At 43.5% G+C, this 16,144-nt stretch overlaps 1 protein-coding gene across 1 annotated transcript in view; it reads left to right on the forward strand.

The window, feature by feature from the left end:
* The window catches only part of LOC130284884 (uncharacterized), a 351,957-nt gene extending 336,571 nt beyond the window's left edge, over positions 1-15,386 (forward strand). The window contains exon 2 of the mRNA XM_056535782.1: positions 14,342-15,386. Within this exon, the coding sequence (XP_056391757.1) occupies positions 14,449-15,204 (756 nt within the window). The 5' untranslated portion in view covers positions 14,342-14,448 and the 3' untranslated portion in view covers positions 15,205-15,386. The remainder of the gene's footprint in view (positions 1-14,341) is intronic.
* The last annotated feature ends 758 nt before the right edge of the window (positions 15,387-16,144 follow it).

Consider the following 16,144-nt stretch of genomic DNA (forward strand, 5'->3'; position numbering starts at 1 on the left):
AAGGGTTTCCCCAAAGAATAACCTAAACAGCCTCAGAAAACTTTTTGTCCTCAAGGGAACAAGTTTTCCAATTATAGAGGTGTTACGCCGAGCGCTCCGGGTCCCCGCTCCTCCCCGGAGCGCTCGCTTCACCTCCTCCGCTGCAGCGCCCCGGTCACGTCCTCTGACCCGGGGCGCTGCGATCCTGCTGCTAGCCGGGATGCGATTCGCGATGCGGGTAGCGCCCGCTCGCGATGCGCACCCCGGCTCTCCTACCTGACTCGCTCCCCGTCTGTTCTGTCCCGGCGCGCGCGGCCCCGCTCCCTAGGGCGCGCGCGCGCCGGGTCTCTGCGATTTAAAGGGCCACTGCGCCGCTGATTGGCGCAGTGGTTCCAATTAGAGTTATCACCTGTGCACTCCCTATATTACCTCACTTCCCTTGCACTCCCTTGCCGGATCTTGTTGCACTTGTGCCTAGTGAAAGCATTCCCTTGTCTGTTCCTAGTCCGTGTTCCTGACCTCCTGCCGTTGCCCCTGACTACGATCCTTGCCGCCTGCCCCCGACCTTCTGCTACGTCCGACCTTGCTTCTGCCTACTCCATTGTACCGCGCCTATCTTCAGCATCTTCAGCAGCCAGAGAGGTGAGCCGTTGCTAGTGGATACGACCTGGTCACTACCGCCGCAGCAAGACCATCCCGCTTTGCGGCGGGCTCTGGTGAAAACCTGTAGTGGCTTAGAACCGGTCCACTAGCGCGGTCCTCGCCATCCCTCTCTGGCACAGAGGATCCACTACCTGCCAGCCGGCATCGTGACAGTAGATCCGGCCATGGATCCCGCTGAAGTTCCTCTGCCAGTTGTCGCTGACCTCACCACGGTGGTCGCCCAGCAGTCACAACAGATTGCGCAACAAGGCCAACAGCTGTCTCAACTGACCGTTATGCTACAACAGTTGCTACCACAGCTTCAGCAGTCATCTCCTCCGCCAGCTCCTGCACCTCCTCCGCAGCGAGTGGCCGCTCCTGGGATACGCTTATCCTTGCCGGATAAGTTTGATGGGGACTCTAAGTTTTGCCGTGGCTTCCTTTCCCAATGTTCCCTGCATCTGGAGATGATGTCGGACCTGTTTCCCACTGAAAGGTCTAAGGTGGCTTTCGTAGTCAGTCTTCTGTCCGGAAAAGCCCTGTCATGGGCCACACCGCTCTGGGACCGCAATGACCCCGTCACTGCCTCAGTACACTCCTTCTTCTCGGAAATCCGAAGTGTCTTTGAGGAACCTGCCCGAGCCTCTTCTGCTGAGACTGCCCTGTTGAACCTGGTCCAGGGTAATTCTTCCGTTGGCGAGTATGCCGTACAATTCCGTACACTTGCTTCAGAATTGTCCTGGAATAATGAGGCCCTCTGCGCGACCTTCAAAAAAGGCCTATCCAGCAACATTAAAGATGTTCTGGCCGCACGAGAAATTCCTGCTAATCTACATGAACTTATTCACCTAGCCACTCGCATTGACATGCGTTTTTCTGAAAGGCGTCAGGAACTCCGCCAAGATATGGACTCTGTTCGCACGAGGCGTTTCGTCTCCTCGGCTCCTCTCTCCTCTGGTCCCCTGCAATCTGTTCCTGTGCCTCCCGCCGTGGAGGCTATGCAGGTCGACCGGTCTCGCCTGACACCTCAAGAGAGGACACGACGCCGTATGGAGAACCTCTGCCTGTACTGTGCTAGTACCGAACACTTCCTGAGGGATTGTCCTATCCGTCCTCCCCGCCTGGAAAGACGTACGCTGACTCCGCACAAAGGTGAGACAGTCCTTGATGTCTACTCCGCTTCTCCACGTCTTACTGTGCCTGTGCGGATGTCTGCTTCTGCCTTCTCCTTCTCTACAGTGGCCTTCTTGGACTCTGGTTCTGCAGGAAATTTTATTTTGGCCTCTCTCGTCAACAGGTTCAACATCCCAGTGACCAGTCTCGCCAGACCCCTCTACATCAATTGTGTAAATAATGAAAGATTGGACTGTACCATACGTTTCCGCACGGAGCCCCTTCTTATGAGCATCGGATCTCATCATGAGAGGATTGAACTTTTGGTCCTCCCCAATTGCACCTCGGAGATTCTCCTTGGACTTCCCTGGCTTCAACTTCATTCCCCAACCCTGGATTGGTCCACTGGGGAGATCAAGAGTTGGGGGTCCTCTTGTTCCAAGAACTGTCTAAAACCGGTTCCCAGTAACCCTTGCCGTAACTCTGTGGTTCCTCCAGTAACCGGTCTCCCCAAGGCCTATATGGACTTCGCGGATGTTTTCTGCAAAAAACAAGCTGAGACTCTACCTCCTCACAGGCCTTATGATTGCCCTATCGACCTCCTCCCGGGTACTACTCCACCCCGGGGCAGAATTTATCCTCTCTCTGCCCCAGAGACTCTTGCCATGTCCGAATACGTCCAGGAGAATCTAAAAAGGGGCTTTATCCGTAAATCCTCCTCTCCTGCCGGAGCCGGATTTTTCTTTGTCTCCAAAAAAGATGGCTCCCTACGTCCTTGCATTGACTACCGCGGTCTTAATAAAATCACGGTTAAGAACCGCTACCCCTTACCCCTCATCTCTGAACTCTTTGATCGCCTCCAAGGTGCCCACATCTTCACTAAATTGGACTTAAGAGGCGCCTATAACCTCATCCGCATCAGAGAGGGGGACGAGTGGAAAACGGCATTTAACACCAGAGATGGACACTTTGAGTATCTGGTCATGCCCTTTGGACTGTGCAATGCCCCTGCCGTCTTCCAAGACTTTGTCAATGAAATTTTTCGTGATCTATTATACTCCTGTGTTGTGGTATATCTGGACGATATCCTAATTTTTTCTGCCAATCTAGAGGAACACCGCCGGCATGTCCGTATGGTTCTTCAGAGACTTCGTGACAACCAACTCTATGCCAAAATTGAGAAATGTCTGTTTGAATGCCAATCTCTTCCTTTTCTAGGATATTTGGTCTCTGGCCAGGGACTACAGATGGATCCAGACAAACTCTCTGCCGTCTTAAATTGGCCACGCCCCTCCGGACTCCGTGCTATCCAACGCTTTTTGGGGTTCGCCAATTATTACAGGCAATTTATTCCACATTTTTCTACCATTGTGGCTCCTATCGTGGCTTTAACCAAGAAAAATGCTGATCCCAAGTCCTGGCCTCCTCAAGCAGAAGACTCCTTTAAACAACTCAAGTCTGCCTTTTCTTCGGCTCCCGTGCTCTCCAGACCTGACCCTTCCAAACCCTTCCTATTGGAGGTTGATGCCTCCTCAGTAGGAGCTGGAGCTGTTCTTCTACAAAAAAATCCTTCCGGGCATGCTGTCACTTGTGGTTTTTTCTCTAGGACCTTCTCTCCAGCGGAGAGGAACTACTCCATCGGGGATCGAGAACTTCTAGCCATTAAATTAGCACTTGAGGAATGGAGGCATCTGCTGGAGGGATCAAGATTTCCTGTTATTATCTACACCGACCACAAGAACCTCTCCTACCTCCAGTCGGCCCAACGGCTGAATCCTCGCCAGGCCCGGTGGTCTCTGTTCTTTGCCCGATTTAATTTTGAGATTCACTTTCGTCCTGCCGATAAGAACATTAGAGCCGATGCTCTCTCTCGTTCCTCGGATGCCTCAGAAGTTGATCTCCCTCCGCAACACATCATTCCACCTGACTGCCTGATCTCCACTTCTCCTGCCTCCATCAGACAGACTCCTCCAGGAAAGACCTTTGTTTCTCCACGCCAACGCCTCGGAATCCTCAAATGGGGTCACTCCTCCCATCTCGCAGGTCATGCGGGCATCAAGAAATCTGTGCAACTCATCTCCCGCTTCTATTGGTGGCCAACTCTGGAGACGGATGTTGGGGACTTTGTGCGAGCCTGCACTATCTGTGCCCGGGATAAGACTCCTCGCCAGAAGCCCGCTGGTTTTCTTCATCCTCTGCCTGTCCCCGAACAGCCTTGGTCTCTGATTGGTATGGATTTTATTACTGATTTACCCCCTTCCCGTGGCAACACCGTTATTTGGGTGGTCGTTGATCGATTCTCCAAAATGGCACATTTCATTCCTCTTCCTGGTCTTCCTTCTGCGCCTCAGTTGGCTAAACAATTTTTTGTACACATTTTTCGTCTTCACGGGTTGCCTACGCAGATTGTCTCGGATAGAGGGGTCCAATTCGTGTCTAAATTCTGGAGAGCTCTCTGTAAACAACTCAAGATTAAATTAAATTTTTCCTCTGCATATCATCCCCAGTCCAATGGACAAGTAGAAAGAATTAACCAGATCCTGGGTGATTATTTGCGACATTTTGTTTCCTCCCGCCAGGATGACTGGGCAGATCTCCTTCCATGGGCCGAATTCTCGTATAACTTCAGGGTCTCTGAATCTTCCTCCAAATCCCCATTTTTCGTGGTGTACGGCCGTCACCCTCTTCCCCCCCTCCCTACCCCCTTGCCCTCTGGTCTGCCCGCTGTGGATGAAATTTCTCGTGACCTTTCCATTATATGGAGAGAGACCCAAAATTCTCTCTTACAGGCTTCTTCACGCATGAAGAGGTTCGCGGATAAGAAAAGAAGAGCTCCCCCCGTTTTTTCCCCTGGAGACAAGGTATGGCTCTCCGCTAAATATGTCCGCTTCCGTGTCCCTAGCTACAAGTTGGGACCACGCTATCTTGGTCCTTTCAAAATTCTGTGTCAAATTAATCCTGTCTCTTATAAACTTCTTCTTCCTCCTTCTCTTCGTATCCCTAATGCCTTTCACGTCTCTCTTCTCAAACCACTCATCCTCAACCGTTTTTCTCCCAAATCTGTTCCTCCCACTCCTGTTTCCGGCTCCTCGGACGTCTTCTCGGTCAAGGAGATTTTGGCTGCCAAAAAGGTCAGAGGAAAAAATTTTTTTTTAGTAGACTGGGAGGGTTGTGGTCCTGAAGAGAGATCCTGGGAACCTGAGGACAACATCCTTGACAAAAGTCTGCTCCTCAGGTTCTCAGGCTCCAAGAAGAGGGGGAGACCCAAGGGGGGGGGTACTGTTACGCCGAGCGCTCCGGGTCCCCGCTCCTCCCCGGAGCGCTCGCTTCACCTCCTCCGCTGCAGCGCCCCGGTCACGTCCTCTGACCCGGGGCGCTGCGATCCTGCTGCTAGCCGGGATGCGATTCGCGATGCGGGTAGCGCCCGCTCGCGATGCGCACCCCGGCTCTCCTACCTGACTCGCTCCCCGTCTGTTCTGTCCCGGCGCGCGCGGCCCCGCTCCCTAGGGCGCGCGCGCGCCGGGTCTCTGCGATTTAAAGGGCCACTGCGCCGCTGATTGGCGCAGTGGTTCCAATTAGAGTTATCACCTGTGCACTCCCTATATTACCTCACTTCCCTTGCACTCCCTTGCCGGATCTTGTTGCACTTGTGCCTAGTGAAAGCATTCCCTTGTCTGTTCCTAGTCCGTGTTCCTGACCTCCTGCCGTTGCCCCTGACTACGATCCTTGCCGCCTGCCCCCGACCTTCTGCTACGTCCGACCTTGCTTCTGCCTACTCCATTGTACCGCGCCTATCTTCAGCATCTTCAGCAGCCAGAGAGGTGAGCCGTTGCTAGTGGATACGACCTGGTCACTACCGCCGCAGCAAGACCATCCCGCTTTGCGGCGGGCTCTGGTGAAAACCTGTAGTGGCTTAGAACCGGTCCACTAGCGCGGTCCTCGCCATCCCTCTCTGGCACAGAGGATCCACTACCTGCCAGCCGGCATCGTGACAAGAGGTAAGGGAAAATCCGGGAGATGGAGCTATCCCAAAGGAGGTAAAGGAAAATAATTTATCCTTAACCCTTCTTAGCCCCCCAAAAAACAATGAGTGGAGGCCAGCAGGAGGGAGAATGTAGTAATTTCCTTCTACTGGGGAAGAAAAAACTTTAAATACCTGGATCCTGAATTTAATAAACTCTGGATACAGAATATCATTTTCTGCTCTCCCTCCTCCAATATTTCTAGTGTCAAACCAGCCTTCTCTTCTTCAGAACAGGATGTTAGAAGGTGTACACAATCTGCTGCAGGTGGGAGCCATTTCTCAAGTGCCGTACTTGGAACAGGGCCAGGGTGCGCAGCTTCATCAGGCATGACAGGTGAGGAATACAACGGACTTAAATTGGTAGAAAACATTAACCCATTGATTAACAAAGCATAGAAAGATGACCATCCCCCATACCTTTACAATCATAGATCCATGCTGCGAGTCGCCGGGGGCCATAACGGAGGGTAGGAACCACGGAGAGTCGCAGCATGTGACCTTACACAAGATACAAAAAAACAGGTATTGCAATTAACATAAATCTTTTTATTTATTTATTTTATTTTTTTCCAATAAAAAGACATACAAAACTTCCACAAATATCATAATACATTTTTAACCCTCCCACCCTCCCCTCCCTTCCCTTACCCTGTCAGCCTGGCACACCCATCACTCCATCCATTCTCTTCCATTCATCTTCTATTTTCTTTTACTTTCTTTAACAAATCGCACCATTCTTGTATACTTGGTGCCTTAGGGGCCATCCAATTCCTGAGAATTATAATTTTTGCTATCCCAAACAGTTTAAGTATCATTTTTTTATATTCAAATCCATCCAATTTTAAACCCAACATCACAATCCTAAGTTCATACCCTATTTTCGCCTGGAATCTATCATTAATAATAGCCACAACTTCTCGCCAAAATTACAACAATTCCACACCATGTGAAGCCAATTAGCATAATTGATATTACATTTGGGGCATTTGGGATCTTCCCGAAATCCTATCTTGTACATAAGTTTTGGAGTATACTGTGTACGGTATAACATCATAAAATGTGATATTCTGTGATTCACACTAATTGAAGCTATTTCTAAATTATTTAAAATAGTTCCCCACTCTTCTTCCTTAATTTCACCTGTGTCTTTTTCCCATTTTAATTTACTATTAAGTAGAACCTTATAGATTTTACTTATTCATTTTTTCTCATTACCCCTTGAAGTTCTCATTAATTCAATCAAAACATGAGTCTGTGATCTAAATCTTCCCTTATCTTCCTCTTTCTCAAATGCATCTTTAACTTGGATATAATTAAATTTATTATTAGTGTCTAACTTAAAGGGTAGCTCCCACCATCCTATTTTTTTTTTTTTGCTAGCCCGTTCCCCCCCCCCCCTGCTACGGCACTAGCCCGTTCCCTCCTCCCCCGCCCCGCCTACCCCGTTCCTTCATTACACTTGCAGTTACTGCAGAGTCCGGCAGCGGGCGTGCAGGGACAGCGGCGGCAACGAGGCGGCGGCGATGTGCGGGAGGAGTCGCCTCCCAGCCAGTGGCCGGGGAGCCAATGTGCTCGCTCCCGCCTGTCTGACTGATTGCAGCCTAACTGAAAAAGGACTGATTGCCACTCCAAAATCAGTCCTTTTTCAGTAGCTGATTATTAAATGTAAATTAAACCTTTTTAATGAAAAAAAATAAAAATAAAAGTATATTACAGATATGTTGTAGTACATAAGTACTACAACATATCAAAAAATAAAGTTGGTGACAGTGCCAATTTAAATTTCACCATTATCTCTTACCATTCCCGTAATTTTCCTTGTGTAAATAAGTGATTTACTTCAACTATCCCTCTAGTTTCCCAATCCGTGAAATCAGACATTTTTTTTAATTCTACAACATATTCATTGTGCCATAAAGGGGTACACCAAATACTACCATTAATCCCAATTATTTTTTTAATCTTATCCCATACTTTACTTATCTTAATATATAGAGCGTTAGATCTATCCCTCAAGGATTTTAGTCTGCCACTTTCCAATAATTCCCATATTGATTTAGTTTTAATCCCCAATTTCGTAAAAAAATTCCTTATTATCTCTTGCTCATGAACCAAAAATATTGCCTGGGCCGCTAAAAAGTAGTGAAAAAAATCTGGAATCCTCAATCCACCCCCTTCCAAAGGGCAAGTAAGGTATTTTAATTTAATTCTTACTCGTTTCCGTCCAGATAAGTTCATTTAACTTTTTCCCCAATATTCCCAAAAAAATGTCCTTAATCCAAATTGGAGAAACTCGTAAAAAATGAAGCACTAGGGGAAGGAGTACCATTTTAATCAAAGTTATCCTGTCTGCCATATTTAAACGCAGCTTTATCCATATATTAATTTTAATTTTATCCAACAATGGTTGTAAATTAAGTTTGAAAACTTCGTCAACTTTTTTGGAAACTTTTATACCTAGATATTCCAGATTGTCTGTTGTTTTTAATATTTTTATGTTACCTATTGGCATGGTATTTTCCTCATCTAACGGGAGCAGCCCTGATTTTTGCCAGTTTATTTTAAACCCCTATATTGCCCCAAATTCTTCCACCATTTGAACTACCTCCGGAACTTTTTGAATTGGATTTTTTATAAAAATGATCATATCGTCCGCGTAAAGCAGAATTTTTTCTTTATCCCCTTGCGGGCCAAATCCATAAAAGGCCTCAGTATTACGTATGTTAATAGCTAATGGCTCCATAAACAGGGCGAAAAGTAATGGCGAAAGGGGACAACCCTGCCTTGTTCCTCTTTCAAGACAAAATGGGTCCGAGTATTCACCATTAATATTTATTCTTGCAGTTGGGGTTGAATATATAGTCCTAATGGCCTGTGAAAAATAGTGCACAAGAAACTACTACAAAAAGAATTGAAAAAGAAAAAATGATAGATACTATTAAAGAAAAAATAAAACTTTTTAATTTGTCATCCCATTTATTACAGGAAAATGAAATTAGTTTACTTACTAAAGGTCTCTCTTTTTGTCCGGTTACAAATCCGAATGATTTTCAATTATTTTTGGATTTGAACCATTATGTAAGAAAATTAACACTTGCACGACATTTCTCTATTTGATCCAATATGTCAGATAATTTCTGATGAGATGGTCCCTACCAATTCTGATATAAATTCTACTACCAGTGTTAGTTCTACCTTAGTGAAGCATGTTGAGGTGAGACCCCATTCTTCATTCTATCCCATTCATCACTGTGGTAATTTTGTAGACACTTTTTATGCTCTAGTAATGAGATAATTTAGCAGTTTAGCAGAAAAATCTGTAATGTTTAAAAGAAATGACAATTTGACTCAACAGGAAAGAGGAGCTATTAAAAACTTGCAAAATAATAAAAACATCATTATTCGCCCCACTTATAAAGGGGGCGGGATCGCGTTACTGGATCGAACCAGTTACATTGAGGAAGCTATGAGAATTTTATCTGATATAGAATACTATGAAGTTTTATTGACTGATCCATCACCTAATTATTTTTCACAATATTCGGATTTGATCGAAGGGGCAAATAATAAGGGCCTTCTTAATAAGAAAGAACTAGCTTTTCTTACTGTTAAATATTATTCTTTGCCACATTTCTATTATCTCCCTAAATTGCACAAATGCTCTATTAAGCCCCCGGGTCATCCTATTATTTCGGGTGTTTCTTCAATCACTGCAAATCTCTCTCATTATGTATATTTATTTCTTCAGTCTTATGTTTTGGAATTACCTTCACATCTTAAATATTCCACACAATACATTTTTGAACTTAAAGGGGTATTCCAGGCCAAAACTTTTTTTTATATATCAACTGGCTCCGGAAAGTTAAACAGATTTGTAAATTACTTCTATTAAAAAAAATCTTAATCTTTCCAATAGTTATTAGCTTCTGAAGTTGAGTTGTTGTTTTCTGTCTAACTGCTCAATGATGATGTCACCTCCCGGGAGCTGTGCAGTTCCTATGGGGATATTCTCCCATCATGCTCATCATTGAGCAGTTAGACAGAAAACTTCAGAAGCTAATAACTATTGGAAGGATTAAGATTTTTTTAATAGAAGTAATTTACAAATCTGTTTAACTTTCCGGAGCCAGTTGATATCTAAAAAAATTTTTTTGCCTGCAATATCCCTTTAATAATTCATTACCGCCTTCTTTTTCTTTTTTAACACTTGATGTTAGTTCTCTTTATTCCAACATTAGTACCAATTTAGGATTACTGGCCCTGCAGGAATAGCTTTTTCAAGATCCCCTTATGAATAGGGACCAAGCCAATTTTCTTCTACAGTCTGTACTTTTTATTTTAGAGCACAATGTTTTCTCTTTTTCTGTTATTATTTACAGGCAGACCAGGGGCTGTGCTATGGGGATGCGCTTCGCCCCCAGTTATGCAAATTTATTTATGGGTATGTTTCAGGCGCTCCACATAGCACAGTCACTGGTCTATTCTCCTCACATTTTATTTCTCTGTAGATTTATTGATGATTTATTTTTCATTTGGACTGGGACCCATGCGCAAGCATTGGAATTTGTGGAATTTTTTAACTCTAATTCCTGGGGATTACAATTCTCACTGAATTTTGCTGATGACGTCATTCAATTCCTAGATTTGGAAATTCTAAAGGTGGCGGGTGGTATATCCACCAGGACTTATTTGAAGTCTGTAGATGTCAATAGTTTTCTGCAGTACGAGAGTGCCCATTATCCCGTCTGGCTGAGGAGCGTTCCCTATGGACAGTATTTGATACGGAAAAATTGTACCTCTGATATCGATTTTTACCAACAATCTGCTGTCCTTAGGGACCGCTTCTCAGCCAGGGGATATCCCCCAAAAATTTTGAAGAATGCATATCAAAAGGTAAGGGATAAGAAACAAGTAGAACTAGTCACTCCACACACCAACACAATTACAACAATAAAACAAAAAGGTAAAGATACCAAAAATCAAAATAAATTCAAATACAATTTTATTACTAATTATAATTGTCGTGCCAGTGAAATCAAAAATATTTTGCAACGTAATTGGCCCATCCTTTGTAGTGACCCAATTCTAAAAAAATGTCATGCCCTCTAATCCAGGGGTGACATTTCGAAGGTCTAGAAATTTGCAAAGTATGATAGCTCCGAATAGATTGAAAAATAATAACAGTGAAACCTCAATCTTTTCTAAAACATTATTAGGCTGCTTTCCCTGCAAAAGATCACGTTGTTTATGTTGCTCTATGATCGGTATCCCTAAATATAAGTTTCAGTCTAACCAAACTAATCGAACATTTTCTATTGTATATAATGTAAGTTGTGATACACAGTATGCTATCTATCTTTTGAATTGTAGTTGCAAGTTGCAATATGTTGGCCGCACAATTCAAACTGTGCGATCACATATGTGTAAACATAGGTCCAACATAAAAAACTATTTTTTACTACACAGTATATCTCGCCATTTTTCTACAATACATAATAATAAGGTTAATGATCTACAACTTACTATTTTAGAAACAATTCCAATAACTGCACCTAACCATTACCAGAAATTAATAAATTTGGAATCCTATTGGATTTTTAAATTGGCAACTTTAATCCCTCAGGGACTTAATAAAATTATTGAACATTTTCCATTGATTTGTTATTTGTTCTTCTCTAATAATATTTAAAATCTTTTTGTATAATGTATTATTATCTTCTGTAATGGATATATGTTTTTTAATTGTATATGTTTAATATTATTTCTCCACAACACATAATAATAATCCATTATTATTTTTATGCATATATGTATATATATGTATATATATATATATATATATATATATATATATATATATATAAAAATAAAACCAAAGAACAAGTTGGCCAGCACTATTGATTCCAAACTTACAGGTGCAGGCTGCTGGGCTAAATATACAGCAACAGGAGAATGCAGCTGCACACTGCTAGCACAAAGATATAGATGAAACATGAGTATATAGATAAAACATGAGTATATAGATGGAACATGAAAAGCTATACAGCTATAGTGCAATAAATGAAAATATGAAACTATGAGGTACTTATCTTGCAAATCTGGCGCCAAATAGCATGGACCGTCCCACCACGGTAAGGTTTGCTGCTGTATTCTCCTGTTGCTGCATATTTAGCCCAGCAGCCTGCACCTGTAAGCCAGGTCATTACAATAGTTTGGAATCAATAGTGCTGGCCAACTTGTTCTTTGGTTGTATTGCACATACGGGGGAGTGGCTACCTCCATGTTGGCTCTTGCACCCCACCGACCTCTATTAGGTGTATATAAGGTGCCTTGGATGTTTCAGACCTTGCAATGCCTGCTGTACTGTTCACACAGAGGCATATTCATAGTGTAGGGTCCGTCCCAGAATGAGGTCACCTTACCGTGGTGGGACGGTCCACGCTATTTGGCGCCAAATTTGCAAGCTAAGTACCTCATAGTTTCATAGTTCCATATTTTCATTTATTGCACTACAGCTGTATAGATTTTCATGTTCTATCTATATACTCATGTTTTATCTATATACTCATGTTTCATCTATATCTTTGTGCTAGCAGTGTGCTGCTGTATTCTCCTGTTGCTGTGTATATATATATATATATATATATATATATATATATTTATTTTTTTATTACTTTCCTCCACTGTAAGTAATATCTTATAGTGTATATAGTTATATGCCTTATTCTATGTGAGCCGAATGCTGCGGTGTATCCGGTACTTTATTGTATTTGCCATCTCCCCGGGCAACCCACAGCATGGCTCACTATTAGATTTATGTTAATTGCAATACCTGTTTTTTTGTATCTTGTGTAAGGTCACATGCTGCGACTCTCCGTGGTTCCTACCCTTTGTTATGGCCCCCGGCGACTCGCAGCTTGGATCTATGATTGTAAAGGTATGGGGGATGGTCATCTTTCTATGCTTTGTTAATCAATGGGTTAATGTTTTCTACCTATTTAAGTCCGTTGTATTCCTCACCTGTCATGCCTGATGAAGCTGCGCATGCGCAGCGAAACACGTTGCATACTGGTTAAATAAACTCCCTTCTATGGTTCACCTGTTGTGGTCGTTCAGTGCCGTGGAGCCGGGTTCCTTTGAAGTCTTTCCCTGATATTGTCGGATGACAGAGTTACTCTAAGATTGGACCCTGCCTTCTTGCCAAAAGTTGTTTTTTATTTCCACAGATCTCAAGAGATTGTACTTCCGTCTTTTTGTGATAACCTGAGGAATGATCAAGAATTTTTTTTTCACACGCTAGATGTTAGAAGATGTCTTCTAAGATATTTGGAAGTAACTAACTCTTGGAGACAAGATAACAACTTACTTCTTCAGTTTCAGGGGCCTAACAAAGGCAAGAAAGCCTCTAAAAATCCAATCGATAGGTGGCTCAAAACAGTCATCTCGAAAGTTTACACATCCAAAGGGGAACCAGTTCCAAAAGGGTTGAAGGCTTATTCTACTAGAGTTGTAGTACAGGTATACCAGGCACTGCTCTATAGAAGGAAGGATTGTCCGGCACCAGGTATGCTCTAAAATTCTAAAATGCTCAATTTATATATTTTTGGTAGACCAATAATTTCTCTTGGTGCGAGTGTTGGGAGGGTGATTCCGCCTAGTGTGTTTTGATACCTATAAGAGTGTGGTTATTGAAAATTATGGTATTAATACGTAATGGATATATATGTAAACCAAAACAGAGCAAATGGTGCAGTGTTTCAATTTATTTATGTACATCTAGTAATTCATGGCATAAATATCATCTTTTAGTATATGTATACATGCACGTAGGTTACAGAATTACACATATAAAGAGGTTGCTTATCCTTTTGCATTATTTACCCGTGCATGTGTGATATTAACATGCCGTAATCCATCTAATGCATGTAATTTTAACATATATATCCATGTATGTAGTTTTTTGAGTCATTTAGTCAATGAGATAAATTATCCCATTCTACTATTGACCTACACATGCACGATACCAACATACCGCAACCTATTTTGTGCATACTTGTCGATTTTTGCACTTAATGTTTGGAGTATATTCACACTCATAGGGTATACACACAGCGAATAACGCACTAATGGTAGGATCCAACCCATTCTGTAATACTAACAGATGATATCCATGCCGGGTTTTTATAATTACTACCTATGTCAGGTATTTTATCATGTGACCATCGAGTCTCTATTTTAAATTTGCATGTTGGTCTGTTGAATTTAGTCTACGTTTAAGCTCAAGAGAGAGCGAAACGCGTCAGTTTCCACAGTCCTGTGATGTCTGTTTCCTTGCTATGGCATGAATAAAAGCAATCTTTTAGAGCATACCTGGTGCCGGACAATCCTTCCTTCTATACGCTGTTGAAGCCGGGGCGGGACCGGCGGGTCCGTGACAGCACAGGTGTGTCGGAGATTCGGCTCCGGAGGTGAGCGGACACCACTGCATTTGGACGTTTACTGTTTCCCGATCGTCCTGCTCCCATAGCTGTGGAGGAGCTATACACCTACGCCAAGCATTAACCATGTAAACACTCTCCACAGGAGGGGGAGAGCTACTAAGTCAAGCGGCACTGGGAGACCTACAAGCATTGGGTCCAGACCGAGCAACAAAAGCACGCTCTGTGTTCCAAGATTTTGCTGCACCTGCTATGAATGTAGCCCCCCCAGACATGCTGACTCTAACCCGGCAGATGGAGGACCTCATGATAAAAGAAATGAGAACATGGTGGGATCACCAAACCTTAACCACGTACCTGGAGAAAAGTTTGGTCCCACGTGGCCTAAGACTGAAAAAAAGACCAGTCAAGAACTATTCCCAAAAATGTATTAATAAATGGGATTTGGCTCTCCTGGATTGCTCTGCGAAACTGATATCCTATATCATTGAAGAAGAGGAATCAGAGCTTCAAACCATGCAAAAGGAGCTAGACACACTAAAAGAATCACTGTTGCCATATAAGAATCATGAAGAGTTTGCCAAGTTGGAACAAAGTATCCTCAAGAAATTGGATCTAGTGGAAAGTAATATTATGGAGATCAAAAAAACGAAATTCCCCAGAGATACGGAGGATTACAATAATGATCAAGTTTTTTCTTGGCACCTTCATAGAGAGGCGCAAGGTGACACCCCGAAATCCATCTTGCGTACTCCACGCTCCAAATCTAGGCGCAGACGCAGGCCAAGCTCAAGATCCCCCAGAAGAGTGAGCTTTTCTGAAACAGGAGGCCCACAAGACGTGGGATCTTCAGCAATGAATACTGATTCCAATGTGAATAGAAACATGGAGCAAAGTGCGGCTCCAAAAAACCGATGGGGCCAAAAAGGAGACGAAAAACCAGGAGGGCCGGCCGCCGACATCGGAGGCAAGAGATATGCCTTGAGGTCACTCCTCACTCCGAGGTGAGCACAGTTATAAATTTATCTGCGTGTACCCTTACTACTCCCCAAATTACCCTGCTGAGCAAAGGACTGAACTTTGTACCTACTTGCACATTTAATTTATTTAACACCTTGTTGGATGTCAATAGACTAGCACGAGGATTAACATTACAGAGACACTTTTTTTCATTAGAAGATGATAATCAGCTAGCAAGTTTGGAAGTGGCACCCTCACCATTACAACAGGTGGACTTGTGTATGAGTATGGACTTTAAGGATCAGATGAATATGGTTCATTTGCGCAGTTTGCAATGTGAAAATGATGTGGTTAACGACGCATTGGATGTTCCGTTCCACTCCACCAACCCTGGGTTCTATCCTGTGGCCTCCCGATCGGAGGCCCTGGATAGATTCCAGGAGTTGGTGGAGAGGGACCTTGTGCACTTGCATGAAAAAATAGTGTCAAAACATACACCTGATAATTTGAATAAAGGAGAAAGGATGGCACTAAAACAACTGAGCGAGAATAACTATATTGTCACACGTAATGCAGATAAGGGGGGTAATGTGATAGTGCTTGATTCTGATCTGTATAAACAGTTAAACATAGAGCTCCTTTCAGACGGTGACACCTATAGGAAACTCAGTAGCGATCCAACAAAAACAATTCAAACTAAGCTAAAAAGAGTTTTGGAAGAGGGTGTTGCTATGGGTGTTCTCAGCAGTAAGTTAGCAGAATATCTATATGTAGAGGCCCCAGTAGTTCCTGTGTTTCACTCACTCCCCAAGGTGCATAAAGGGGTATTTCCACCTCCCCTTAGACCGATCGTGGCAGGTATAGGATCGGTCACTGAGCGCCTTGGGGAGTGGGTGGACCACTATTTGCAACCCCTCACTAAAATCACGCCCACTTTTTTACAAGATACCAAACATGTCATTAACATTCTAGATCAGAAAGAGTGGGG

This window comes from Hyla sarda, chromosome 8 (assembly GCF_029499605.1).
Source record: "Hyla sarda isolate aHylSar1 chromosome 8, aHylSar1.hap1, whole genome shotgun sequence".
In the NCBI taxonomy this organism is placed as follows: Eukaryota; Metazoa; Chordata; class Amphibia; order Anura; family Hylidae; genus Hyla; species Hyla sarda.